The following is a 26,777-nucleotide window of genomic DNA, read 5'->3' as shown; positions in this document are numbered from 1 at the left end:
GAAACCAGTAAAATTCTTAAAAGATTCTGGGAAGTAACGTTCATAACCTTACTGAATAGTAAAAGCTAGCTGCTGTGCCCTACTGCTGCATAACCATGCACTGCCAAACATCATCATTACCTCATTTTTCTGTCCTTCATCCCTGATGGGCTTGAATGATCTTAACTCATCTGAGGTCAAATCTTCATGTACTTGTGTTTAAAATAGCCCTTTCCTGGAACAGGCTTGCGAGCAATTTTTTGGCTTTGTACACTTCCAAACGCTGTACTGGGTGAGAAGGGTGCCCTGACGAACCAGCAGAATTAAGAGACATTCACTGTCTTCATGGTGTTCTTGCACGTAGAAGATTGGTTTATGACTCTTTGGAGTCACCTAGTCCGTGTTCTGAAGGGAAGTTTCTGATAGCTCTGCCTGGTTATTGCTTGCTTGTCAGTTGATGACTGATTCCTTGCCCCCAAACACATCTACTATGAAATGAAGTTGCAGATCTACTGTCAAGAAGCAAGCCCACACTAGCCTTAACAGAGAGCACATTGATCGTAATAGTGATAAAGGCATCACTTTGTGCAGCAATCTGGATTTCTGTGCAAGTAGACAAGCAAAATGTTTGCCTAATGTTTCCTGGAGGACTGCTGGAGCCAGCTTGCTTCTGTTGCCACTTCAGTGGCTCTGGTCTTGTAAGTTCCACTGATCTGCCTCACATTTTCTTTATTTTCATCTCATAGAGTATGAAACAGCTTTACTCCAAAATGTAAAGCTTCCAAAATACACTCTTTTGTTTGACGTAATTTTCTGGGTAACAGAGTAAACTATATGAAACTAATACTGTAAAGTTTACTCTGACCTTTTTCTGTCAGTAATAACCTTCAGTGTCACTGAAGTGTCTTCATATCTGGTTGCTAAACACCTCGTACTCCTCCCTTTAGCCAGCTATCACAGTGACAGGTCTTTTTTGAATGAGGAGATAGAATGAGTGTTTGTGGATTCCTAGTTCTTCCATTAGTCAACAGTTTAAAACAAAGAAGAGCAACAGCTTGGCATCTGTGCTATTTTCTAGTTGTTCTGGTGGTATAATCAAAGTGAGAGTTTCAATTAAGGAACCTTATTTTGTGTAGGATTTGTGATTAAATTAATAAAGGCAGGTATATTGCTTAAGGGGAAAATTAAAAGTGACATCTGGATTATATAAGCTTTCATTTTCAGGACTGCATTGTTCTGATATATTATTGAAACTTTATCTAATGTTTAAGTAGTTTAGTGGTCTTCAGTTTATGTACTGGTATATTTGCTTTTAGTTCAGTAAGGCTGTTGGAAGTAATTACAGAAACCCATGCTAGTTTGAATGAAGAAGAGCTGAAGGTAAATCCAAGCCGGGAAGGCTGTACCACTAGACAGAGACATAGGGGATTTTTAACCATACAGTCATCTTCCTTCAGTGAAGATTTATATATGTAGTTCATATGTCCAGTTCCATCCATAACTGAGAAATTGTCTGGACTAGCGGAGGCTGAGCTGCCATGCAGCACTGTGCTTACAAGCAATGCATTTGACCATCTCCAGCTGCCTTACAGACCAGCTTTTCCTGACAGGAGATGACCTGGCTTTCGTTGGATTTTTCCCTGCTGCTTCAGAGCTTGAATACACCAATGCAGCCAGCCTGTTAGTAAGGTCACTCGTTCTTACAAAGTTTTAGCTAGTAAATAATAAGCTTATGAGATGTGTCTATGGCGTGGATCACATCAGTTTGCAGCAGGAAGTCTTTCCCTTTCTACTCTGGCTTCTTATAGTTTCTATAGCTTCCAGTTAAAGATCCGAGCCCTTTATCTTTCACATGCTGGTTTGAGTGTAACGCGATGGAGAGATTGCAAACAAATCTTGAATAAGAACCGCAGGCTGTAGGTTCTGGTGCAACAACAGGGATAAAACTTATTTGGGCAGTGTGTGGAGCTCTCCCAGGACTGCTCTGGGGCACTGCAGTGAAGGTGCAGAGAAGTGTTTGCTTCAGGTGGTGGCAGGTATGCATTTTTTGTACTTTGAATTCTTCACCATAAATGCACAGCTGTATTTACACTTCAGGTAAAAATAAAAGCTGAAACGAAGCTTTCCACGTGTGTGGAGGTAGTAAGAGGTATCAAACCGTCTGTGACAGATGTTAAAGTTAATGCTTCCAGCAGTGTGCTACTGGGAGGGTCTCTGCTGTCTTCACTGTAGAAATGATACAAGAAGCTCAGTAGAATGGAACTAAAACTCGGGTAACTTCAAGATTTTCAGTACAGTGTCTTTTTGCCTTTAAAGGCATTATCTGCGAGTCATTTTGTAGCAATCTTATGAGTGGTTGCTTTAAGTGTGGGATTGGCTGTTGAAAAATTATGCTGTATAAATGGCATTGTTTGTTGTGGTTTAGTGGTTTTCATATCAAGTTTGTTCAGTTTTCAATTAAGATGGGTTTTTTCCTAGCTCTCAGCCTTCCAAGCTTGGCTTGTCTTTCCAGAATCAAGCTGTCATCTTGCCTGAAGAAATTTCTTTGCAGATTGAAGTTCAAAAGGCTAAGTCTTGGTCAAGTGTGATTTTCATACTCGGTGATACAGCTTCAAACAGTTACACAGGTTGTTCCAGGGATGGTCTTGTAACTGAAATTCAAGAGCTCTGTGCATCAGCAAATGCACGTCTAATTCAAATTTATGCTATTTTGCTTTTAGACCAACAATAGTAAAAAGTAAATCAAAACAAATGTATATAAATTTTGCTAGTCAAGACTAAATCAAATGCCTTTTTGTTGTTTTGGGGTTTTTTCCCCAGTAAAATTGCATGTTTTAGACAGTTCTCAGATCAGATCTTTGCTTCAGTCCGTTACTATCTCAGAAATAGACAACTGGAAGCTTTAATACAGTACCAAGCATGAATAATAAAACACCAGCCAAACAGGAGTTGAAGGATTCTGTGTGAGAGATGGAAAATTTGGTAGCTGTTAATGCTTGTTAAGGATGACATCTGTGAAAAGGTAACCTTGTTGGACGGTGGTGTGGAAGGTTAGACAAGAGAAGTAGTTCCAGGACTGTTTGTGTACAGAGGCTTTCAGGATCTTAAAATGTGCCTTGCCGAAGTTAATTTATACAGTGATTTAAATATCCCGTTCAGAACTGGGCCTAAAAGACTGCTGACAATTTAATACTGGCACTCACAAGCTTGATAGAAATTTCAAGCAGAGAATTATTTCATATGTACTATTAATGATCTTGCAAATTCAGAATCATTTTCCTTTCCTTTTCCTTGTTGATTTGCAGCTGCTGTTGGCTTTCTGACAGTTTCCAGTGTCATTACCATGTCAGCCCCTTTCTTCCTGGGCAAAGTTATTGACGTTATTTATACAAATCCCGGTGAAGACTTCACTGACCACCTGACCAGCCTGTGTGCCTTGCTGAGTGGAATCTTTTTATGTGGTGCTGCTGCTAACGCTACTCGTGTCTACCTCATGCAGACTGCAGGTAAAAGCAGAAGCAAAAAGTGGTCCTGAGAGTCATCTTTTTTCACGGAGGCAGAATGTCTAATGAGCTGAAATAAATTCTTGGTACTGGCTGAGAGATCCTCTTGGAATCAGTAGCTTTTTTTTGCTAGATCAAAGGTAAACTAGTAGTGCAAAGATAAGTGTGCTGGAATAACTGAATTGTTCATTTTATTTACTGTTACATGACATCTCAAAGCTCACTCTCTTCTGGTATATTAAAACTCTGTAATGTGACTTGTTCAGTGCTGCATAATCCTGTGGTTCCCTAGATTGTTGGTATCTCTTGTAAAGTCTTGTGTGCCACGCTTGACTGACTTCTGTTTCTGACAGGACAAAGAATTGTGAAACGTTTGAGAACAACCATGTTCTCCTCTATTCTGAAGCAAGAAACGGCTTTCTTTGACAAGACCAGAACAGGAGAGCTGATAAACCGCTTATCTTCAGATACAGCCCTCTTGGGCCGTTCAGTGACTGAAAATCTTTCAGATGGGCTCAGGGCAGGAGCGCAAGCATCTGTGGGGGTTGGAATGATGGTATGGTGGTCTCTTCCCTGCTTGTCGCTTTTTGTAGTTTCAAGTTTGTTTCAGTTCTGTTAGGTAACGCGTGAATGTGCTTCAGTCCAGAAACTGTTGTGTGGTCTTGGATACAAGTGTATTTCACTGGTTATCTACAATAACTTTTACGTACTGCATTGCAACAGATGATGTGCAGGTAGCCACTTGATGTTTACTCACAAGCCAAAATATGGAGAATGAAGATTTGAAATTAACTACTTACTGTTGCTGCCCAAATTTATTAAGCAAAGTATAGTAGGCAAATAGCTTAAGTCTCTTCTTACTGAAGATGCTAAAATCAGTGATAACATTCCCATGGTTGTAGGTATAATAGGGTGTGAAGGGACTGATGTAAAAGTCATTGAAGTTGGTTGATTCTAGTTAAGGCCTGGGTGAGCAAAGGCAGCACTGAATATCAAATAAGTGCTGAGGATTTTTACAAGTGTTAGCTTTTCTGCTTTAGTCAGTAAAGAATATATTTAGGTAGGAAATGTGTTAGTGAAGGCTTCAGTTCAGTGCGTCAGTTAATGTTCCTTGGTAGTGTCATGGTTTAACCCCAGCCAGCAACTGAGCACCACGCAGCTGCTTGCTGACTCCTCCCTGCCCCAGTGGGGTGGGGATGAGAATCGAAAAAAAAGAAGTAAAACTCATGGGTTGAGATAAGAACAGTTTAGTAACTATAATAATAATAATGATAAAAAGGAATTTAACAAAAAAAAAGAGAGAGGGAGAGAAATAAACCCAAGACATATGATGCATAATGCAATTGTTCACCACCCGCTGACTGATGCCTGAGCAGCAATCCACTCCTCTTGGCCAGCTCCTCCCAGTTTTTATACTGGGCATGATGTCCTATGGTATGGAATACCCCTTTGGATAGTTTGGGTCGGCTGTCCTGGCCAGGCTACCCCCCAGCTTCTTGTGCACCTCTTTGCTGGCAGAGCACAGGAACTGAAAAATCCTTAACTTAGGATGAACGCTGCTTAGCAACAGCTAAAACATGAGTGTGTTATCAGCGTTATTCTCATCCTAAATCCAAACCACAGCGCTGTACCAGCTACTAGGAAGAAAATTAACTCTATCCCAGCCGAAACCAGGACAGTGGTCAGTTGGTTTACATAAAAATCTGACTTCCCTTGATGGTTTTTGTGCATTAATTTTGTTATACTTATCTGAGAAAAGATGGTGCCAGTTACCTGAAATGAAGGTATGGGAATTTCTGCTGTCTTCCTGGAGTTAAAAACAGAGAGCAAAAGGTCTCTTCACAAAAATAAGCTTCCAATATTGGTGTTATTAGAAACTGCTGAGAGTTTCCATTGTGAAGCTTTAAAGCTTTAATTCTGACAAGAACCATGGCTTTCTGTATTTATCTAAGCAAATAGAGTCTAAGGTTTTATCTTACCATATATTAAGTGGGATAGCTTTATATAAGGCATTCTGCTCAAAAATGCTGCCGTGCTACAGTGTTAAAAGGTGGGCTATAACAGCTTGCCCAGAAAGAAGAGATTATTATGAAATAATGCTAAAGCCTGTCAATAAAGTCAATTTTGAATTCTTGTTGAGATTTTTGTTTTGAATACAGAAAGCAAGATGAAATTAAAACATATTAGACCAAATTTCAATAAGTCTTATTAAAATAACCTGTTTAGGAGCTTTGATGGCGATTGTTATGAGTGATAAGGTTTTGCAACAGTAAATTAAGTCCATTATTCCAGGTTATGAGCATTAGTGGGTGCTAGGGAGCACTGGTGATTCCATCTGTTCCTCAGTTACCCAGAAATAGCATACAATATTTCTCTACTCAAACTTTCTGTATTACACCGTCTATTTAAAAGTTGTGAAAGTGCTTTAGAAACTATATAATAGCTTATGTCTTTCAGCATCACCAACAGATTTCATGGTAGGCCTGTTTACTGGCAGGTTGAGATACTTGGCTAAAACCACACAGCGAACCAGTGAGAAAGCTAGAAATGAAATCCAGACCGCATTGCTTATAATCCTTTGTTCTAACCATGGGATACATCCCAAATGCTGTGGAGGAATGGATATTTTGCCTGGAAGAAATAAAACATGATAAATGAAAGCATGGTAGCACTAAATTACAGGCCTACTGGTTTTAGAAAACTCTAGCAAAGGAAGTTGCACTTCAGTGGTTATTCTTAATCCGAATGCTAACCCCTGACACATACCTTTTTCTTTTAGTTTTTTGTGTCTCCTAGCCTTGCTGCATTTGTTCTGAGTGTTGTGCCACCCTTGGCTGTCCTGGCTGTAATTTACGGAAGATATTTGCGAAAACTTACTAAAATGACCCAAGATTCTCTTGCAGAAGCAACACAGGTAATCTTTTAACAGGCGCTTTCTAGTTAACTTCAAAGTTGCTGTAGTGTATTTAGGTTAATATCTCTGAATTTAGAGATCTTGTGAAGATAATTGTGCTGTTCATTGCCCTAAGCCATGCTGAGCCTGTAGTTTTGCACCTGAATAGTATGAAAGTTAAATGTCAATAACACTTATTCATAGATCTCAAAAACAATCCTGCTTTGGTTGTCCATGACAATATAATGTGGAGATATCTGGCCTTGAGAATTTGGAAATGCAGGAAAGGATAAGGAGCTTAGGCTTTAGCTATGTGAGAGCATAAAAAAAATCAGCCTATGAAGTCCTTTGTAATTTGGTACCTGGCTTTCAAAAACACTTTTCTTGGACTATGGTTATGAGTTTGAAGCTATCAGAAGCATCCTAGATGGATCCATCTTTTAAGAAAACTTTGCTAGCAAATCCTTCTCTGGAATGAATCCTTAATGTTTGACCTTATTGTCAGCTCTTTAATGTTTATGAGGCTTAACATTTCTTAAACTTTTCTGGGCATCTCAGCACATACTCAGGTATTTGGGAGAAAAGTAGAGGAAACTTGTTTCTAAAGAGGCTGTTGTAGAGGGGCCTTCATTGTGTTTGCTAACTGCACTGAAATACTGCAAAGTGCCATCAGAGAATAGTAGTGATAGTGACCTTTTCCTCACGGGCTGAGGAAATATAATGAAAAAGTATAGAAATATAATTAGGAAAGATCTAGTTAAAACAGCCACAGTTGTCAGCTGTTTCAAACTTGAGATGTCTTTTGTAGGACTTTTGCGAATTGACTGTGCAGAAGCGAGATTAGCCCTCTTCTGTTTATCTTCCTCATCCTGTGTTGAAGGGAAGCTCGTGCCTTTGTAAAACAGGTGTGGGACTTCACATGAACAAAGAATTTTAGTGTTCCATTCAAATTTTCAGGTTGAATGGGGGATGGAAAAAGAAAAATTACATTTTTGTATCATATTTTTACTCACAAAAGGGGGACTTGTTTTTTGTAAGACCATCGGAGTGTCTGTTAACAACTTAGTCTAACTGGTTACAATTGAGGTAATTTTAGAATTAATACTGTGCTGTTTAGAAGTTAAAATAAAATATTGAGTTGAAATGAGACAGTCGTAGTTGAGCTAAATTAATTCACAGTGTTGCTTTGATCAAATGAGTGGAATTGTTTCAGGAAATAACTGCAGGCTTTCTTGCATGATTCCATTTAGAATATAATATTCTTTATTTTTCCCCACCCCATGTTGTTATTACAAGTTATTGTGAATAGTAATTTTCTATGTGTGTTGTTCACATCCAACTAAGGGGGGGGGGTTAACCCTACTTTTGTATTTTTCTATCTCTGCTAGCACTTAAGGCAATTCTGAAGTTCTTTTTAAACTGCCTGGGCATGCAGTTCACTTGTAACTTCATAGAATTAAAAAAACCCCAACAACGCGGGGGTGGGGAGAGGAGGGGATGAGATATTTTCCGGTGGTATCCAAAGGAATGTGTTTGGAGATTAGTGTAGTGATACTGGTTTAACTTTCAAATGTTCTGTAATACAAACCTTCCAAATCGTGTGTGTCTGTGTATTTGTTTTGTTCTTTGCTTTACTGTAGTTAGCTGAAGAGCGTATTGGAAACATAAGAACAGTTCGAGCTTTTGGGCAAGAAGTGGCTGAAATGGAGAAGTATACAAATAAAGTTGATTATGTGCTACAGCTGGCTAAAAAAGAGGCACTAGCTCGGGCAGGCTTCTTTGGAGCAGTAAGTGTATTTTGATGAAAGTAAACTAACTGTGTTATGCCAAGTGTCAGTTACTTTAAAATTCATGAGGGTACTTATAAATCTGCAAATAAATGAATTGAGTGTAAATTGAACCTACATAAAACTGTGGGAAGACTGGACTTAAATTTAAGTCTAAATTGCTGTGAAACTGCACCTCAAGGTACAGTGGTATGATAAAGCCAGTTTAAACCTCTATTTCTGCCCCATACCCCATAGCTTGGCACTGTTTATCTGAGGCCATACCTCCTATTCCAGGAACTAAACCAGGGGAAACCTTCCCCCCACCCTTGGTGTTTTATAGATTTGGCTTCCTGATGAGATGAGCATCAATGCAAAGGAAGCTGGGGAGCATGCAGGTGGGGGAGGGAGGGTGGGATTGTGTTTTTCCATAACAGCTTGCATTGAGTTTACTTAATAGTATTCTAAACCTGCAGCATAACTGCAGACTATCAACTCTTCTCCTTTAATGATGGTTGAGGATAATAGTTGGTGTTTCTTTCCATCTTGGGGGGGAAAAAAAACAAATGAGTTGCTTGCTTTTTTGAACTCTTGTTGGATAGTGCAGTGCAGTGCCACCAGATGTCTGTCTGGCTGTTGGCTTGGTTTGCTTTAGAATTGGCTTTATTTGAATTTAACTCAGTCCTCTAAAAATCTAGCTAGCCATAGTATGGGAATTCTTCTATTACAAGAAAAATTCTGAAACAACCTTTTAGAGAATGAAATTTAAGATGTATGTGACAAAATCTGCCTTTTCCTCTTTTTCCTTAGACTGGCCTTTCTGGAAACTTAATTGTCCTCTCAGTCTTATACAAAGGAGGATTACTAATGGGCAGTGCCTACATGACAGTTGGTGAACTCTCATCTTTCCTAATGTATGCTTTCTGGGTTGGAATAAGCATTGGAGGTATGGAATGAGAAATTAGGTTTTCTTCACTTCAGAGCATTACAGTCAGTATGGGGGCAGGAGGGAAGAAGCTCTTAAAAGATCTGGCTTTCTTAAAAAGTCTCTTCCAAATGATCTTCCCAAGAAATCATACATAATCCTTTTTCTGAAGAGTTAATGAGAATAATAATTTGTAACTTAATATAAGCCTTCCATTTTCGCAAAGGAATACAGAGGTTATTTTTTTCAAGTGTCTGTGTGACAGATATGTATTACTTTAATTTTCTTTGTGTCTGAATGAAGATACGTGGTATATTGTGTAAAGAAACAATACGTTATATTTTTTTACAAAACGTGTGACCATGTTAAACATACTCTATTTAGAAAGGCGTGTAGAATTTAGCTGTAATTCGGTATAAGAGTGTCTTGAGCTGGAAGAGTGAACAAGGTGCCAGCAGAACACTACACTTCTGGTGCTAACCTCTTGTTTTTCCTTACTGACTGACTCCTCCTTGAAGCTCAGACTCTGTAATCTCCTGGACCAGAAACAAACTGGTCATCTTTTTGACGGAACAGTCTTCACTACTGCATACAGGCAAAAATGAAGATAAGGTACTTTGAAGTTTGACAACTGATTGGAAGGGTTCTTCTTTAAAACAAGTCTGTTACTTCTGATAGACTGGCAGGGCAATGCAGCTCGTCTGTACTTTCTTAAGACTAACCCTGATATCGTGGGAAGCATAAAGGTGTACCCAAGGGCAAAATTCACAAAGCCTGCTTCCTTGAATATCAAAATTCCAGTGGAATCCATTCCAGCTACCAAACCCTTTCTTCAAGTTTGGTCAACAGACAGATAGCTGACACTTTGAAAACATGGGACAAATTAATGTTAAATAAAATTAAAATAAGGTTAGAAGCACTGATAAAATGTCATTGAATTAACTTTTATTTGCTATAAAAACATCTTTTTTAATTCTACTTAAGATTATTGAAGAATATAGTTATGCACAGGGCTCATTCTCATGGGGACTCTGAAGTAAATGTGTCTTGCCACAGGAGGCCTGCCTTCCTTGACGCCTACAAGGCATGTAAATCTTCAAAGTGCTGAATTTGCTTGGTATATGTCATCATCAATACACACAGGAGTTGATGGAATGAACTGTGAAGTTCACTGCATAATTTGGGACTTTGCCCCTTTTCGTTTAACAGTTTGCTGTGTTTTCTACCAAACGCTGAGCACAGGTTATGAAAATGAAAACATTTTCTAATTAGTATTTGCTGTCCAGATTAGATAATGCTTTTTAATGAGTAGTTGTGAATTGGCAAACTTCAATGTCTCAGTTTCAAGGTGCTCTGTGAGCCTCACCCTGTGCCCTGCTCTAGGATGTTGGTGCTTTGGCTCCTTTTAGCAAGCAGACAGCTTCTCAGGATGGCTAGTGCCTTGTGTTGCAAGATTTCGGACAGTCCTCAGCAGCAGTATGATGAAATGCCCTGTCTACACTTACAGACTCATGACCTTGTGCTGGTCTTGTTGCTCTGCAAGAATAAACCAGTAAACCTATTATTGGTTTACTGGCTCAAACCAGGATGATACACCTCGCATTTTCTGTGCTCCTGAAATAGCTCTTAATGCTACGCACATTTTAAGGTGGAAGTGATTTATTCTGTTGGAATTCAGAGATTTTGAAATTGGTTACTCTGTTCTGAAAGACACACAAAAAATGAATTTATATTTACGTCTTACTCCATTTTTGGTTCTGGGTTGGTTTCTGTGTTTATTTCAGCTGAAAAGCCCTTCAGCCAAGCCAACTCCAAGATGATTCACACAGCTGCTAAGAGCTGGGGCCCAGTACTATATGCAGGCCTTGTCCTGAGCTCTTGCTTTCTCCGGTAATGTGTGAGCATGCTGATGGGAGACATGTTTCTTTCCATTACCCATTCTCCACGTAGCTTCTCAAGCATCACTTCAGCCTTAGGTTTTGTGCCGGCCCTCCCCTGTGACTGACTCAGGCAGGCTCCCCTGTAGTAGTAGAACCTGTCTGACAGAGACGGGCATTCAGAGCGCTCCATTGTACTGAATGATTCTGAAAATGCAGCTGGTTGTATGCATGCATGCAAGGCTATTTCTCTAAAGTTGGATGCTGTTCTTCCTGACAGATGAATGACAGAGAGTTCCTTGAGTATATGCAAGCTTAAATGTATTAACATTTTCTTTTTTTTCTCCAGAATGATTTGTTTTACAGATATAAATAAGAATGGTGAATAAGAGTTATTGGTAGCTCTCAAGTGAGACTAGATCGGATTTAAATCAACATGTTTAATAGTGTATTGGAGATGAAAACTATAATGCAAAATTTATGTCCCCCGTGTCTTCCATTCCATATGGATGCATAATACTGTTCTGCTTTTTATTTAGGTCTAAGTTCCTTTTATTCTGAACTAATGAAAGGACTAGGTGCTGGTGGACGTCTATGGGAACTTATTGAAAGGAAGCCCCAACTTCCGTTTAATGGTAGGTCCTTGGTTTGTTACTGTTCATAGGTTGATTTTTCTCTTATTAGTCAGCAATACTTCAGAACACTTAAAGGTAGTACTGACTTACATTCTTTTGAAAGAAACTAGATACAGTGGTAATTCTTCTGACTTTTCCTAACTGTGAAATGGATGATGAAAATTTCCTTTAATCAGAAATTTTAGAAGCTGAAAATTTGGTGTGGGTTTTTTTTCTCTTTTCTTCTTTAATTAATTCAGAATATGCTTTTACGTATATTACTTTGAAAGTTGTGTGACTGAGGACATGCTTATTTCTAGCTTCTTGGAATATTTCTTTGATGTCATCACCACTTTCTCTTGGATCAGCTTTAAAGTGAAAAGAGTGGAAGGAAGAAAAAGGAGGGGAGGAGGGACCTCTGAGATGGCTGTATCTCATATTTCCACTAAAAGGTTTACCGTGCTCATCTCTAACAGCTAAGAAATCAGCAGTTTCAAAAGAGAAACTTTTGAAACCAGATGTTTTTCATTAAGAGTATCTCAAGTTTAAATGGTTCATACGGGTCCAGGGAAAACAGTTCCTTAGTAAGACATGTTGATTTGAAACCTAACTTGCAGGCACAGACAGTTTGAGGGCTTTCAGCAGCACATACCAAACTGAATTTTTCAGTTCTTCTGCCACACGAGTGGGAGATGGAGGTGTGAAAGGAAGGAAGGGTGGAGCTGAGGTGGGGAGTCATGCCTCTTGGATGAGTGGGCATGTGCAGGTACAGCAGGTGTTGCTTTTGGACTGGTTTGCACCCGTGTCCTCAGAGTAGCACAACCCACATTTCTCCCTTCTTTAGAGGGTCAAGGAGCCACTCAAGCCTACCTATGGGTAAGGAAGCTGCGGGCCTTTTTGTGCATGAGCAGCCTGCCAGCCTAGGCAGTCACCTACTTTGATGTGTGTAGTGTTGGACGTGGCAACATGGACATAATATTTTCCATATAGCTGCAATGTTTTAAGGATATGAAGTTTTGAAGGTGGGGTAATGTCCTTTATTAATCAAGTTTGACACTGTCGGAAGCGTGAGGAGAAACAAGCAATTTTTGTGCCAAATCAGTTATTCACGTCTGGATTATCTTCATGGGCTGCTTTAGGCGTAAATATAGGTTCATGAGTCTGAAATCACATCTGTTTATCGGTATGTTTATAGAAGAATGTGCTCAACTTTGAGAGGTGTTAGATTTTTACGGAATTTGCTTTATATGGAAGCTTGCTGATGTAGTTGTCAGATCCCCAAAAGATTCAACAAAAAAAACTTCCAACTATAAACCTGCCTTTTAAGTAGGTTTTTAAATATAGTAAAATTTAAACAAAAATAACAATAAATATTAATAAGCATTAAAATAATAGTTATTAACATTTAATTATTTAAATAGTATAAATATTTTTAGAATAATTAGTAATATTTAAATGTAGTAAATAAAAATACATTGCCAGCAACATGTTATTTACAGCTTTATTGTTCAGAAGCTAAACAATGTCCTCCAGTACTGTGTATATTTTGTGTAAACAGCATTTGCCTGTATCCCTCAAAGTGGTTTGAGCTGCTTGTAGAAGATACTTGCTGTGTGAATTGTTTTATTTAATCAGCTGCATCCCACTAGACAGAAGTTGTACGTGAGAGTTCACCAGCTCTGTATGTTGTTAAGAAACGCAATATAGCAGAGTCTGGGTGAGCTGTCAACACTAGTTTCTCTCAGTTTTATATGGTGCTCTAATTTGGAAATTTTTTAAGGCTGCTCTAAGAGGAAGTCAGAAAAGAACATCCAACAGAGCTAACAGATTTTTTTTTTTTTTTTTGAATGAGCTCCTGCTTTAGGGAATCATAGAATACCAGGTTGGAAGGGACCTGAAGGGTCAACCTTTCTTGGCAAAAACACAATCTAGACAAAATGGCCCAGCACTTTGTCCAGCCAAATCTTAAAAGTATCCAATGTTGGGGACTCCACCACTTCCCTGGGAAGATTATTCCGAAGGCTGATTGTTCTCATTGTGACAAATTTTCCTCCTGTGTCCAACTGGAATCTCCCCAGGAGTAACTTGTACCCACTACCCCTCGTCTTTTCCACGTGACTCCTTGTTCTTTGCAGCCACCCTTTAAACACTGGAACATGGTGATAAGGTCTCCCCTAAGCCTTCTGTTCTCAAGGCTGAACAAACCCAGCTCCCTCAGCCCCTCCTCATACGGCAGGCTTCCCAGGCCTCTGATCACCTTTGTGGCCCTTCTCTGGACCCTCTCCAGCCTGTCCACATCTTTTTTGCATAGCGGGGACCAAAACTGAACACAGTATTCCAGGTGTGGCCTGGCAAGTGCCGAGTAGAGTGGGATAAGGACTTCTTTGTCTCTGCTGGTGATGCCCTTGTCAATGCAACCCACCATCGCGTTGACTTTCTTTGCCGCAACAGCACAGAAAGAATGGAGTTATATCTTCTGAGTTGGTTACCACGGGAGGGGTTCTTTTGAAATGCTGTGCTTCAAATTTCTCTTCTGCTTCTCTCTCGCTGCATTGGAATTGCTCAAGCCCTTAATCTGATGGACAACAAGTCCCCATCTGGCCTGTCTCATTTCTCTTCACAGCTGCAAGTCTGTCTGTAGGATGCTTTTCAATGTGCATAGACTTTACTTAGGCGTTGAAAAGGAATATTGTCTCCAGTGGATGGAGACAGACTTAGAATAGCAGCCATTTGTCCAAAAGGTAACCACCAACTGGCTGATGAAGGGATAGCTACACACTTGTCTTTTGTGATGAAGCTGGCTTAAACTTCCTGCTGTGACATCCAGTGCAACACTGCAGTTTGCTGTGCCCTTCATAGACCTTGTGCAACTGTTGATTTCATCATCACTTGGATGGGATTTTTTTTTTTAATTGGGATTATTTTAGTGGTCTTCATCTTTACGGTGGCACCAGTGCAGAGTAAGCAGTGATACTGGGGCAGAAGTTGTCCTTCCCACTGCAGATATTGAATTGTTTAATCACACCAATAGTGACATCCAGAAAACAATCTTTATAGACAGAACATAAATTGGACAAAGTTTCAGATGTCCATGTAGCATAGGCTTACAGAAAGACTTCTAAGTTTCCTTTCAGTGTAAACTAAATAATAGGAAAAGATATAAACCTTTGTCTCAAAACCCTGTTATAGTTGATTTCTGGCTCAGCAGACAATAAAGCCAGGAGACTCTTTCTCTACTGTCCAAACCCACCTGAAACATCTACTCGTTTGGCTACTTAGGTTTTATATTCATGGAACTCCAGCTGTTGTTGGTGACAACAGATACCTTGACAAAAAATTATAATGTCTTTTTTTCCCCTGTATCTAGAATCCAAACAAGAAACAAGCATAATCCCGTATATAGCTTTTAGATATTTTTACAGTAATACGTAGAGGAAGGACTTGTGGTACCAGACTTCCTGTATTGCAGTAGATTGCGGAGTTTCAGGCCATGGAATAGACTGTGTAATAACTGGAACCAAGAAGAAAGATAAGTTATCAGTTGTTGCTTTGGTAATTGTTAGGATTATGCTGCTAGCACAGGATTTAGCAAATACCTTTCTTTTCCCAGAGGGAGGTTTACAGACCATTGTGCTTTTACCTAACAAAGAAGTTACAATGTGTATGTCAATGAATTAAAGTCAAGGAAAGAGTCTGAAATTGTATGCTCTTGCCTTTGCCATTTCTGTACTACTACCATTAAACCCAAAGCCTGGAGAAGAGCAGGGAATCTGGGAAAAAGAAGAGCAAAATAAATTATTTGCTTTAGGAACAGCAGGACTAGTGAAATCTTGATGGCTTCTGACAGGTGTCTGTGTTTCCTGTGCACAGTTACTGTTTAACCAAACATGGGGCTGTGCTACCATGTGCTGTGGCTAGTGGGGTGTTACTTCTGTGCTGCATCTGAAAAGAATTAAGAGCTTTGAGTTGCATGTCTTTAGCGTGAAGAAACACTACTCAGGTGTTGCTTTGGTGCTGCCAGTCTTCACAAAACTGGTAGGAACTTCATCAGTGAGATTCTGTCCTTTGGGAATGCAGCACCACTGCCCCATTAGTTTGCTTTATATGGATACGTGTTGCTGGGATTTAACACGGCTTGAATAAATTGTGTTTCTTTGTGTTACCTGTTTATAAGCTTTTTCTAGTACTGATATTCTTTTAAGATAATTGTTTAAATCGAATGCTGCGCTCCAGAAAGAAGCCGGTTTTATTGAACTTTGGCAATCATTCATTCATGATGGTTATGGTATTTCACTAATTTTAGGTTCAGTGAACTGTTGCCTAAGAGTTATGCCTCTGATTGGTCTTTGAATACACTGTTGTCCTGAATTTATTCAATATACTTTCCACAATAATAACAAAACCAACAACAATAATACTTTTTAAATGGCCATTAATGCAACAAACCTAGCAACAGCTTTATTCTGGTGACAGCCTCTGCCTAAAAGCTACCCAGTTAACAGATGGCAGAGAGGGAACTGCTCCTGTTCAAAAAGGAGGGTGTTTCAGGTGACTTTTGTGGCTCAGTAAAAGGGCAGTAAGTGATTTGCAATGTTTATCTTTTTTCCATGGGACTTTGACCTTCAGCAATGACATTTTATTTCATTGCTCCTAATTGACAAAACTTAAATTGTTTATAATATGTTTAAAAATTCAGATAATTCTACTAGAAGTGAGCATTGTAAGTTGTTGGGTATTAGCAAGATGCAAATTCTCCCTCTTGCTGCAGGTAGCCTACAGGTTCACTGCTGATGAGCAACCTGAAATTGCATTCAGGCACCAGTGGTGTACCTCACTGGTTCAGTCGTGGCTGAAATGTAGCCCGTGTGGTCCTGAATTGTGGCTTGCAGCTATCCCTAGATGTAACATGGAGGTAGATAGTTCTATTGGGTGTCTAAAGCAAGTTCTAGGAGGGCTGAGCTGAGTTTTGTTTCTGTTCACGTTTCTGTATTTTATTCTGTGTCATATAGAGGGAATCACGTTAGACAAAGACACATTCAGAGGTGCTTTGGAATTCAAGGACGTTGAGTTTGCATATCCCACGCGTCCGGAAACATCAATTTTCAAAGATTTTAGCCTTTCCATTCCAGCTGGCTCTGTTACAGCTCTGGTTGGCCCAAGTGGCACAGGGAAATCAACTATTGTATCCCTTCTGCTGAGGCTGTATGATCCTATCTCAGGTATGTTTCGTGTGTTGCTCTCATTCGTGACAATTGATGCGTTGGATCTCAGATACACCTTATAAACAACCAGCGTTCCTGTGCTTAAGGTCCTGATGTGGCTATTCCACTGATGGACCGTGCTTCCCGCTGGCGTGTATGGTTGCCTTGTGGTAGTGCCTGCGTGGCTTTGCATTTCTGATACACCTGTATGTGATTCGCCAGGGATTGTTGTTATCAACTATTCTTTCTGCCTCTTTTAAGTACTTGTCAAGCACACTTGACTTACTGTTTCTTAATTTAAGGTACTATCACCATTGATGGCTTTGATATCCGTCAGTTAAATCCACTGTGGTTCAGGACAAAAGTTGGAACAGTGAGTCAGGTAAGAAAGAAAAAAAATTCTAAGTGAAGAAAAAAAATTCAAAGTGAATGAAGTAATTTTGTGTGATCAACTAGCTATGTCTCACTTCTTTTTAAAACTACATAATCTTGCTCCTTAGTGAAATCCCTCCCCCATCTCACCGTAGCTGCTGTTGTGCACGCTTTGCTCTAGAAATAAGAGCTGTTCCCGTTATTCTGTAGTTAGTTTTTACATAATCATAGAGATTCAGAGTTTTAGCTTAGAAGAAAAGTGTGCATGTGGAGACTGGGAAGTGCATTGTGCTGTCCATTTTGGTGTTAGGAGAGGGGTTTTTTTTATTTGTTTGGTTTTAATTCAATTAACTCTAGCTTATGTATTATTTTGTATGGATATAAAAGAAACTAATGCTGGGTCTCTTAAGTGGGATTTATTTTATTTGAGATACAGACAATACACGCATGTAACTACAGATCTACCATATTAGTTATGTTTTTGAATTTATCAGGAACCAATTCTGTTCTCCTGTTCTATTGCTGAAAATATTGCTTATGGCGCAGAGGATCCTTCTACTGTGACTGCAGAGGAGATTCAGAAGGTTGCTGAAATAGCTAACGCTGCTAGTTTTATCAGAGATTTTCCAAAAGGGTTTGACACTGTAGTTGGAGAAAAAGGCATTTTGCTTTCAGGTACATCTTTATATTGCTTATTTTAAAAATCTTGATGCTATGGAGTGAAGTAAAAGTTCTGTTATTTTTTGTTACCAGTTTTTTCTCCAAGTCATAGCCTGCCGTAAGTATTTAAAAAAATCCCTCCGTCATCTCCATTCTCTGCCTAAAGTACGTGTGCCTAATTCTGCTCAGCCCAGGCATTCAGTTAAAATTACTTCACATCTGTTTTCCTATTTCAATTTACTGAGCTTTTCCACCCAGGTGGACAGAAGCAACGAATTGCGATTGCTCGAGCTCTGCTCAAGGTAAGCCAGCACTCAAATAGCTATTTAACTACTTAGTGGGGAGGCAGGAAGGGTTAAAAAGGAGGAGGTCTTTCACTGGGAGAGGTGGAAAAATATTTTAGAAGAAAATTATATCTTTTATGTTAATAAGGAAATTTGAAAGGGAGGAGTGGTTTAACGGAAGACAATTCACTTCCGTAAGTGCTTCTTCCTACCTTTCAGTCACGTGTTTTGATAGTTCTTGCCAAGACTGATGGTAAATCCTTGTATAATGGCTCACTGTCATAAGCCAAGGTCAGGGATGAAGGAGGACTTTAAGAATGTGGTGCTAGTAAACTCACACATGACACTTCTGTCTCTGTGTTCAGATCTCTTTCATTCATGGGTTGATTTTTCTGGGTTGCAGCTTACTACCACTATAGACACCCTGTCTTGGCTTTGGGGGGAGCTGGTCTGGATTTGGGACAAGATACTATTTCAGGCACAATGTTGTGTCATTTTTTTTCTTCAAGGGTTGGCATGGGTCTAGCTTTAGGGCAAGCTCTGTGCTGCACAAATTTGAGGAGGCTTCTGAGGATCAGAAGGGCAGGGAGTTTGGTTCAGGGACAGCCACTGGGCCTCATAGGGAAGCAGTCTGGTGCTGATGCTCAGCTGGAAGTTTTGACTCTCGCTGAACTCACCTTACGTTCACGTTAAGCTGCACGGGTCTCTATAGCACCCTAGCATGCCCAGTTCTGCTAGATTACTGGGAGTTTTTCATTGTACCAGTTCTCTTTTACCACAAATGCTGAAAAGCTGATTTCATCTCATGTCAGATACAGTTCAAGGGAGTAGAGACTTTATTTGGGGGGCATGGGGTGTGGGGGGTGAAAGTTGTAAAAAATAAATGAGGAGTTGATATATATGGGATTGGGGGTGCAGTGGAGTCCCTTCTCTTCCAGATAAAGTCTAAAGCTTTTACTCCTAACTTTATCAAGGAAGTTCAGGTTATACTGTAATTCAGAAGAAGCTTCTTAGGGATTTGAGTGCTGGCAAATTTTTTTTATTATTGTTTTTTATTTAATTGGGAAGAGTTATTAAATTCTATTTGTTACGTACTACATATTTAATCTGTGGGTGAAATACTGCTTGTTGGTAGGTTTTTGTTATTTTTTTGTTACTAGACAGTTACATATAGCAGACTGACTGACTGCAAGCAGAGAGTGGCTGAACCTCTATGAAAGATCCACATTAGAGCAGTAAATGGGAAATTGAACTTTTGACCACAGTTCTGCCAAGTATACATTAAAAATCATCTCCCACCTTTAGTTTGTGTCTTTCAAACAGTTATCAGGTAATAGTGTTCTGTTACTTTAGTTTGGAAAATTTGAAGATGGAAGAGTGTTGTTTCCATTTTGTCCTCTTAGCATTTAGACTTCTTAAAAGTTACACTTTGAATGACACTCGGTTCTTTTGATGAAGTATGTACGCTTGGAGTTTTAAGCTGTATGAATCCTGTTCTCTATTGATACAAATGTTCAGATCTTGTCTAATTGTTACTATAACCAATTTTACTTTCCTCTTCAGAATCCTAAAATTCTTCTGTTAGATGAAGCAACGAGGTAAGAAAGAAAATAAATAGAAACTTAGAGACGATTTATCTGTAAAACTCAGATTTGGGAGGTGTTCTCTCTTTTTTCTTTCTCTGCATGCCCTAGCACAAATTAGCTATCTAGCCCCTTGTTTTTCTCTACCCATAAAAAGAATGTGCCTTCTAGAATGTATGAATCGGTTAGGAGACCTGTGATAAAAACTGTTTATGCAAGGTGAAAGGATAGCTGGTACACTGTTGTAATTTTTCATGGGGTTACTTTTGTAACATGTGACTTGATTTTTGAAACATCTACTTAAAGCTTTTTTGTATCTTTAGTTTCAATGATATAAAAGAGAGATGATTATACAGCAGTGTAACTTTTTTTTTCACAGAACTTATTTTTTTTAGTGTTATTTCTCCATGCATATTTTAGCATATGACAGTATGTAGTGCCTGTAACTTGGATGTGTGCACTAAGCACATTCAGGAAACTTTCCTGCAGTTCAATTGGTTCATCTTCACCAACAATAGCAAGGGTTTGCAGTTTTAGCATAGAAGCCTACAAAAGTAAGCTGTCTTAAAATAACAAATATTCTCCCCTCTCCCCTTGCCCCCCACCCCCGCTTCCCATTTCTTACTAGTGCTTTGGACGCTGAAAACGAGTATCTAGTGCAAGAAGCTCTGGACCGGCTGATGGAAGGCAGGACAGTCCTAATCATTGCTCATCGTCTGTCTACGATTCAGAATGCTGATTTTGTTGCAGTCCTTGGCCAGGGTAAAATTCTTGAATGTGGAAAACATGAGGAACTACTTGCAAATCCAAATGGACTTTTCAGGAAACTAATGCAGAAACAAGCTTTTCTTCAGAATAGTGATACTTTTGCATTAGATTTACAACCCAGAGAAAAGGATATATTAAAAGAAAATGTATGAGAAAATGGAGAAATAATGGAAGCTTACAAACTACAAAGAATATAACTTATGTTTCAGTTATGTAAAGTAGATGTTATATTTTTCCAAAATGTACAAAATATTCTTTTGAAACCTAAATGTGTTTAAACTTTTTATTGAAGGCTTTTTAATAATTATTGCAACTTTTTAAAATGTCTATCACATTGAGATAATTTCAGTGTATAGATTTTTCTGCTTTGTGTTATGTTCATTGAGGCCATTTAGAATCTTGTTTGCTGTAATGCACTGTATGATGAGATGTGCTGCATTCTCAAGTAAATTCTGTATTTTAAGGGTAATTAAATGACAATCTTATAATTTTTATATAGTCTCTTCCCTTTTTAAGGACTTTTGCTTTCTGTGCTTGTCAGTAGTCTTAAATTGCTGGGATTCAGAAATGTGTGACAGTAACATTCTCTGAAAGTTGTGTCTGGCTCCCCTTCAGTTACCATCTGGTCTGAAATGTGAAAGTTGATTATGATCACCATCTACAGTTACTGTAGAGAATTACATACAAGAACACATTTTAGAGAGTATGGAAGCATGAGTTGGAGGCAAGTTCTTAACAAAACAAACAAACAAACAAAAACACCAACAAAAAAGCAACCAAACAAAAAACCTAACTGACTTTACATAAGGACAAAGGAAGTCAGCATAGGAAAATCTCTGAAATTTGCATCCACTTTCCTCCCTTCTCTATTTTCTCAGTTCTTTAGTTTCCCTTCCTTTCTAAGATGAAGTCCAAAAGAACACATATATGTAAGTTTTTGTCCTTTTTTAAGGTATATCTAATTTTTTTTACTGTTACTTAAAATTTCATTCATAGACACCTGGGTTTTGCCTAACTACCTTATTGGGTACAACTAGTGAACTGCCTTGTCAAGGACAACTAGTAAAATAATATTACACTAATTTGAATAACTGCAGTAAAGAGCAGGCTTCACGTTTCTAATTTAAGGATCTCTTCCAATAGAACCTTCTGTAGACTTACTGAAGATGCAAAACCCAACAAGGCAATTTAAAAAAGCTAGAAACTTTCCAGGTCACATTAAAACTTGTTTGTGCTAGGAAAAGTTGTTGTTGGAAAACTTTATTGGCAATAGGTGAGATACCTAGTGCTGAGCAAGCTTAAAATGTTTAATGTGCCATTAATGGCACTTTGAGGAACCTAGTGAAAACTCTAAAGAGATCCACGTGCTAAAGAGATCACGAGTGTCCAGAGAAGGGCAACGGAGCTGGTGAAGGGTCTGGAGAACAGGTCTCATAAGGACCAGCTGAGGGAACTGGGGTTGTTTAGTCTGGAGAAGAAGGGGCTGAGGGGAGACCTTATGGCTCTCTGCAGCTACCTGAGAGGAGGTTGTAGTGAGGTGGGGGTCGGTCTCTTCTCCTGACTAACAAGCGACAGGACAAGAGGAAATGGCCTCAAGCTGCGCCAGGGGAGGTTTAGATTGGACATGAGGGAAAATTTCTTTACTGAAAGAGTGGTCAAACATTGGAACAGGCTGCTCAGGGAAGTGGTGGAGTCACTGTCCTTGGAGGCGTTCAAAAAACATGTTGATGTGGCACTTTGGGACATGGTTTAGTGGGCATGGGGGTGTTGGGTCAACGGTTGGACTTGATGATCTCAGAGGTCTCTTCCAACCTAATGATTCTATGATTCTAATGAATGAAAATAAAATTACATCCAGATGTAATTTTATCTTCTGATACAACTTTATTAGAAGCAAATATTATATTGAAGATATGCCAAAAATACCAGTGACCCAATGTTTAATTTCAGTGTTGACTATCAATTATTCTCTTTATAATGTGTTTAGAGGGGCTTGAACTTTAGTCTTTACTCATGTAATCTCTCCTCATGTGAGATACAACGAGCCCCTTTATTCATGTGTTTACACAGGCTACAGGAATTGCTTGCAGCTGAACTGAGTGAATGTTTTATGGTTTTTGTTCATTAGCTGTTCTGGCAGGGTTGCAGTGTACAGAAGGTGTGAAAAGCTACAGAAAAGCTCTAGCCTGCAGACGGGTGGGTGTCTGTCATAACAGGTGCATTGGATAACAGACTTTATTCAGGTTAGAACCACTCAAAATACTCCTTGGAACAAACCACAGACCTCAACAAGGTGAGAAAACAAAGTTTCTTAGTAATCTGCAAGTAGAAAGCTTTGCTGGACATCTTCAGATTTGTGGTTTACACACCTACAACGTGTGCACGCGGCATACTGTATGCTTCCACCGCGGTGTGTCAACGCTAGATATAGTTGCATTTTGAACTGTAGGGCTTAGATTAATCTAACTAGTAGCTTAATGAGCAAAAAGGTGTGAGAGAGAAAAATTAAATTATTACATTCTTTTTGTTACAAGAGTTGAAGACCTTCCTGTCTAAGGTGGAAACTGCTGGTGTTTCTCTAACAATCCTGATGTGGTCCTTAGCAAAATACGCCTTATTTCATGATGCTGCCTTGCATAGCGTGGTGCACAGGACAAAAGGGCCACACAATTTGGAAAAGACTTAACATGAGAGTATCTGACTGTATTTTCCAAACTTTCTTACACTCATTGACCGTATTTTCCATCATTGCCCCCTTTAGGTTTTAGTAATACTGTATATCTCTTCTTTTGTTTTGTTTAAGCTATTCCTGGTGTATTCCAAAGGCAGAAGGTACTCAGAAATGCTTTTGATTGCAGGCAAATACAGTTTAAGTCAAACTTGCCCAACATTTCCTGAAGGAAAGGCCAGACCTTATTCAGAGTTGGTAGAGGTTTCAAAGTGTCCTTGTAGCCCTGGTGCAGCACATTATGTAAGACTATCTCTCTTCTGTGCCGCCCACACTAGTGTTCAACTTTGGCTTAAACATATCTTCTCTGTGTAGAGAAGTAGTAAAGATGATTTCCCAGACATTCAAAAATAATTAATTTCACATGCACACACACTTATCAAAGAAGTAATAGAAACATTTTTCAGTTTCTGTGACTAGTTGCCACATTTTACTTGATACCTCTGGGCATCGTTTTGAAGTCTCTTATTAATACTGCCTTTTTCACCCTTGTCTCAGAGGCCAAACTATTCCTTCCTTAACGTTTGCTACCCAGATATGACTTTTGGTGCTTAAATACTGTATTTAATTGCTTTCCAAACTACCTTGCTAAACTGAATATATTAGTTAGAGTTGAGTATTTGGAGATTTAATGAAAGGTCAGCTCTCAGCGTACACTTAATCCCTTTACTGTGTTCCTAATTAGTTTTCTGATTCTTGACAGCATGAATGTTCTCCTAAGAGAAATAAGACAATGAAAATAAAGTGTCTTGAGTAATTTCATTATTTAAACTACTTATTAAACTATTTACATAGAGTATCGGTCACAGCGTCATCACTGCAGTGAATAATTGGCATCTCTGAAAGAGCTAAAGTTCTTTCAGCTCAGGTTTCAAGTAGTTAACGCAACTTTTTGCTTTAATCTTCTGACACAGAGAGCCTCTTCTCGGTCAATACTTTAATCTTTGAAAAGGGAGTGGATTCCTGTTAGGGGAGTAATAGAAGAGAACGGCCTGCCCTTGTGATCTTGCCGATCTTGTCTTCATGTTTCCACTGCTCAACATTTTCAGCTGTCTTGAATGCGGAGAAGCGTTTCCAGTTGCTTAACAGGTCTTAAATTCCCAATGCAATGATCCAACAGATTAATACTCTGACGTATTCAGGAACTCTCTATTCTGTTGAGCAAGACATTATGTATCTTATGAAGAACAAAATGTCACTGATCTTATATACACATCTGTGTTTAAACATCTGCATAGTCCCAGTAAGGCACAATCTGTTAACCAGTTCATGGCAATTTTGTTTTGCTCTGCAGATGATGAATGATGGGGTTCCTTTCTTTCAAACTAATTTTCTTTCTAAATAAGTAGGCAGCTATTTGTAGCTAGCCTACCCAAGCAATATATTCTACACTGGTTTTCAATCCATCAAGCAATGTATCAAAAACAAGAATAAAAACATTATCAAACCCATATATTTTGAAGTTGTGGCTTTAATGTAAGTCCAGTATTTGCACTCTCTGAGTTCAAGTCGCCACTAGGTCAGTGTTGCAAAAATTGCCTGCTGGACATTCACTTTTTCATGTGAAAACAAATACCACATGAGTCCCAGTTCAAGAACTGGTTAAGTCTCTAACTGACATAGTTAGCATAAGCTAGCTTGCTCCATTGAAAGTGAGATTAAAAGGTTGAGTTGCATCCCGGCTCCTGAAGATGGAGCTCTTAATACAGGCCTGGGACAGCAAAAGGAAGCCGAGAAATTCCCTGAGGAAGCGTAGCAAAGCGTGTACAGGATTCAATCAGCAAAATACTGCCACTCACGCTGCATCGTCTTAAATATTTCAGAAACGAGATGTGAAGGGGAGCTTTCAGTTTTCAAAATAATTAGAATGTCACCGTTCATGGATGTCCGGAAATGTGGACAGCAGCTTGAATTTCACTCAGTTTTTCCCCATTTGCTTGTTTGTGTGTGCATTTTCTGGTTTGGTTGGTTTGTTTTTCTTGATGCAAAAACAGTAACAAGATTATTTAGCATCACTGCATGCAGTAAAATAGAGAAGGCTATATAGAAGGATACTACATGAATGTAACAGCACAGTGATGTTCCACTAAATGTTCCTATTTTGCCTTTCCCATAAAACCAAAGCAAAAGGAGACTGAGTGAAATTAAAAGGCAAAGCAGTGAAACATTCAGACAGGTGCCTCACGCTTCAGTACTTCCAGATGAAGTACCTCAAGTTTATCTCCTCTGCATTTCGGGTTTAGTCCTGTTGGACCACAGTCCACACAGCAAGTGTAGCTGCCATAACTCTTTCAATGAAAAGAACATGGGTTTGGAAAATTATGGCCAGGTTTTAAATGTTCTATTTTTAGTTAATTTTGTCTTAACTAATTGGCTCCATTGATAATATACATATAACTCAACTTCTTCCCAGAGCAGATGGTACAGATGTACATTCTGGAAACTCTTTTTCTCATACAAATCAATGCAGTTGAGTATTTTCTTTCAATGAGAAAATTTAGCTCCTGTTTGAGACTAAAATCTAATTCTATACCATCAAAGATGTGTAGTTCATGACAGCCATTTACCATAGATGTGAACCATACCAAGATTTGCATCGAACGTGTTTTCTTTCGGGGTTTTTTTTTGGTTGTTTTCTAAATTTGAAATGTGGGAACAAGCACAGGCTATTGTAAACATTAGACAACTCTGTTACTAGAACACATGTCCTTCCTAAGTGCCCACCAGCGGTTTGCAACGGTTTTTCCAATGGCAGTTTTTTGAGCGTACGCAGATGCCTTTCTCTGATCAGGCTGCTGAACGCCAGAACTCCATGAAGTCGGTCAAAACCGGCTCCCAAACCCAGCCGTGTGGATCCCACCGGGAGCGCCCTGAAGGCCCGGGCGCTCCTGCCCTTCTCCAGGGAGGTCCGAGCGAGGGGCCCGCCGTGCTGTCGGACCGCCCGGCACCGCGGCTGCCCAGGCTCCCGCCGCGGGGAGGAGGGCACGGTAAAGCGGCCTTTCTCCACCGGTCACGACGTGCTGGCGGGCCCGAAGCGCTCTCCTTCGGCCCCCCCTCCCGAGGGCAAAACCCCTCCTCCGCAGGCGCCGCCGAGGCAGAGGCTGGACGCTTCTGTGTTAGCGCCCCAGTCTGTAACAACCACGACGCGCTCATGAGGTAGTTTCCCGCCCCGGCGGGCTGCCAGGGCCGGGCCGGGCCGGGCAGGGCCGGGCCCCGCCGGAGCGGGGCGCTGCCGCGGTGTCTCCCCGCTCCCCGGTAGGGGTTGTGCCGCTCCCCGCTCCGCCCCGCACCGGATGTGACGCAGTCAGCCGGCGCCTGGCGGGAACGCGGGGCCGGTACCGCTCCTCTCTGCCCGGCCATGTTCCCTTCGGCGCCCTCCTCCCCGCGGACCCCTGGCGGGTCGGCCCGCAGGAACCTCGGCAGCGCCGCTCCCAGCCCTCTCTCCCGCCCGGGCGGCAGGAAGAACCTGGCCGTCGTGGCGGCAGCCGGCTCCCCTGTGCTGTTCTCCCCGGTGGCGCGGAGGAGCGGCTCCCTCTCCGCCCGGTGAGTCCCGCCCGGCCGGGCCCCGGGCAGGGGCGAGGGGGCGCGGGCAGCCTTTTCCCGCCGGGCGTTACCCCGGACCCG

The 26,777-nt window shown here is 40.2% G+C and overlaps 2 protein-coding genes across 2 annotated transcripts in view; both read left to right on the top strand.

Annotated features, from left to right (window-relative positions):
• Positions 1-20,723, top strand: part of ABCB10 (ATP binding cassette subfamily B member 10) — a 28,318-nt gene extending 7,595 nt beyond the window's left edge. Inside the window, exons 2-13 of the mRNA XM_086482362.1 lie at positions 3,285-3,485; positions 3,836-4,038; positions 6,262-6,396; positions 8,016-8,162; positions 8,952-9,087; positions 11,483-11,578; positions 16,567-16,776; positions 17,061-17,140; positions 17,625-17,805; positions 18,049-18,092; positions 19,638-19,672; positions 20,286-20,723. Of these exons, the coding sequence (XP_086338488.1) occupies positions 3,285-3,485; positions 3,836-4,038; positions 6,262-6,396; positions 8,016-8,162; positions 8,952-9,087; positions 11,483-11,578; positions 16,567-16,776; positions 17,061-17,140; positions 17,625-17,805; positions 18,049-18,092; positions 19,638-19,672; positions 20,286-20,577 (1,760 nt within the window). The 3' untranslated portion in view covers positions 20,578-20,723. The remainder of the gene's footprint in view (positions 1-3,284; positions 3,486-3,835; positions 4,039-6,261; positions 6,397-8,015; positions 8,163-8,951; positions 9,088-11,482; positions 11,579-16,566; positions 16,777-17,060; positions 17,141-17,624; positions 17,806-18,048; positions 18,093-19,637; positions 19,673-20,285) is intronic.
• Positions 20,724-26,511: 5,788 nt separating this feature from the next.
• NUP133 (nucleoporin 133) overlaps positions 26,512-26,777 on the top strand; it is a 36,472-nt gene continuing 36,206 nt past the window's right edge. Inside the window, exon 1 of the mRNA XM_086461010.1 lies at positions 26,512-26,696. Coding sequence (XP_086317136.1) covers positions 26,512-26,696 — 185 coding nt within the window. The remainder of the gene's footprint in view (positions 26,697-26,777) is intronic.

Source organism: Leptosomus discolor, chromosome 2 (genome assembly GCF_034619465.1).
Source record: "Leptosomus discolor isolate bLepDis1 chromosome 2, bLepDis1.hap2, whole genome shotgun sequence".
Taxonomy (NCBI): Eukaryota; Metazoa; Chordata; class Aves; order Leptosomiformes; family Leptosomidae; genus Leptosomus; species Leptosomus discolor.
The sequence above is the reverse complement of the archived record's forward strand: the minus strand, read 5'-3'. Positions and strand labels throughout refer to the sequence as shown.